The sequence below is a fragment of the Habropoda laboriosa genome, unplaced genomic scaffold (genome assembly GCF_001263275.1).
Source record: "Habropoda laboriosa isolate 0110345459 unplaced genomic scaffold, ASM126327v1 scaffold1329, whole genome shotgun sequence".
Classification (NCBI taxonomy): domain Eukaryota; kingdom Metazoa; phylum Arthropoda; class Insecta; order Hymenoptera; family Apidae; genus Habropoda; species Habropoda laboriosa.
The window spans coordinates 648,201-650,593 of NW_017101431.1; the positions used below are offsets into that span (position 1 = coordinate 648,201).

The 2,393-nt window shown below is 30.9% G+C and overlaps 1 protein-coding gene across 1 annotated transcript in view; it reads right to left on the reverse strand.

The window, feature by feature from the left end:
* The window catches only part of LOC108578162 (notchless protein homolog 1), a 2,812-nt gene continuing 419 nt past the window's right edge, over positions 1 to 2,393 (reverse strand). Inside the window, exons 2-7 of the mRNA XM_017941443.1 lie at positions 2,124 to 2,363; positions 1,780 to 2,033; positions 1,423 to 1,660; positions 1,132 to 1,353; positions 185 to 329; positions 1 to 40 (exon numbers count right to left, since the gene is read on the reverse strand). Of these exons, the coding sequence (XP_017796932.1) occupies positions 190 to 329; positions 1,132 to 1,353; positions 1,423 to 1,660; positions 1,780 to 2,033; positions 2,124 to 2,363 (1,094 nt within the window). The 3' untranslated portion in view covers positions 1 to 40; positions 185 to 189. The remainder of the gene's footprint in view (positions 41 to 184; positions 330 to 1,131; positions 1,354 to 1,422; positions 1,661 to 1,779; positions 2,034 to 2,123; positions 2,364 to 2,393) is intronic.

Genomic DNA, 2,393 nt, shown 5'->3' on the forward strand with positions numbered 1-2,393 from the left:
CGTTGCCCCGTGAATTTGTTTTGCTCTTTTTTAAAATACACTGCGAAGAAGCATAAGTTAAGACACGCTTTACGAGTCGATAAATATTTTAGAAATTCATTAATTGCTTGCGTTCGTTTTATTTCGTTTGGTAATTGTAAAGAAATTCAAAATTGTTACAAAAGTATTCGTCATGTATATGTACATTAATTAATTCTGCCAAAGTCGTAAAACTTTATCTTTTCCACCAGATGCAACACGCAACCCATCTGGAGACCAGTCTACTGCATAAATTTCATCTGCATGGCCAGGTAAATCCTGGCAAAGCTTCTTTGATTTTATATTCCACACTAAAACAAAAAGTGTAAAATCATTTTGTGTTAAATTTATTACCATGCTTAAAATTGAAGTTGTACATAGGATTACCCATTTTAATCTACAGTATGTCCAATTTATCTCAGAAGACTGAAATATCTCGAAAACTACGAATGGTACAAAAAAATATTTCAGACTTTAAAAAGATTTTATTTAAAATACAACGACGAAACATAAATGAACATTCAATTTGATTAAGTAACGTAGGCATCTCGTATTGATCGCGCGATGTTAAAAGTGTCACTTTAAAAATGCTTATGACCGTACAAGATAATATCAAGAGGCGTATTTAAACATATATCGATGTTCTGGGCAATGTATTCCAGCACTTGCAGAGACACTATTCGTTGAGTTATTGTTTTCCGACATTTAACGGTCGCTACTCCAGATTGTAGCGATCAGTGACAAAAGTGTCACTACGTATCATTTAAAAAAATCCAATTGATCTTCCTTAACGCTTGTACTTATCGAACTTGCACCTGCATGTACTACTGTGTCCCTTCATTTCATTTAATCTCCCAAAAGCTAGTTTTCCAATTTAAGCATTTATAGATTAAAACAGGCCACCCTGTACATCACAATTCTTTTATTAAGAAGTGTCACTGTATCTTTTTTATCTTATTCTTTGTTTTATTTTATCAAAAATTAAATTTGTAAATCTTTTAAAAATAGTTTTCATCTGTGTTTCAAATTGGCTATTATTACATGAAAAAAATACATTAATAAATATATAACAGATTTTATTAGTTTGATCTTTCATTCACATAACTTGTTTACCTTTTAAAGTAGAATCTGCACTACCACTAACAAGTAAACGGGAATCTGCACTCCATGAAATTGAATATACAGCTTGTACATGGCCTCTTAATGAAGTTATATATTTTCCAGTATTTGCTTCCCACAGCTTTATAGATTTGTCAAATGAAGCTGATGCAATTATGCGACCATTTGGAGAAAATTTCACATCATTAATCAACTGCTGATGTCCTGTCATTCTTGCTATAGAATACAACAATTAATATTTTTATTTTGTAAAAATCATTGTGTTTATATAATAATGAATAATACCAGTAAATTTGTTTTCTTTTTCTGGTTTCCAAAGAAATAAAGTAAAATCATCAGAACCAGAAACAAGTATTTCTTCACCTACAGATTCATAATGTTTCTTTGTATCTTCAAAAAAACTTTCACTTTTATCTTGATTACCTCCAAAATAAAAAGGACCAATTCTAAGTACATAGTCCACATTCAATGCTAAAGTATTCACCCAATGTGCATGACCTTGTAAAGTCCTACACAAGATTCCCTACATGTATTCAAACGGTATTAAAAGTTTTTAATAAAAAATTACATGAGTTTACAATGCAGTATATAATTAATTAATTATAATAATTGTTAAATAATATGCAAAATTGTAAAGCTTACATCTTCAGCTCTCCATACTTTAATAGTTCTGTCTTGAGAAGCAGAATAAATAAGACCCCTTCCTCCCCACTTAACACATGTTACACTTCTTGTATGACCAGAAAGAGTGCGAACAATTTGTGCACGTACTACATCCCATATCCTTAAGTCACAATCTTTTGATGCACTAACTAAATACTGGCATTTTGAGTTTTTGTGAAATGGCTCCCAACATAAAGAAGTTACCCACATTTTGTGTCCTAACATTGCTTTTCCTGATGATTCAGAGAAGTTGAAATTGAATAAATTACTATTTTATAGTATTAATATTAGTAAAAAAAAAAAACATTCTTATAGTCTTCAACCTATCTGTTTCCCTGTTTTAGGATTCCATAATAAAATTGTGCCATTTTTACATGCAGATGCAAGCTTAGTTCCACATGGAGACCATGATATACATAAAACCCAATGTTTATGACCTTCACATGTAAAATAAGGAGTTTGTGTATATATATCCCAAAATCTAACTGTTGTATCTCCAGAACCACTAGCTAAACATGTTCCATCTGGTGAAAAAGCAACTGATATTACAGCTTCCTTGTGACCTAAGTACAATAAATATATTTACACTGATT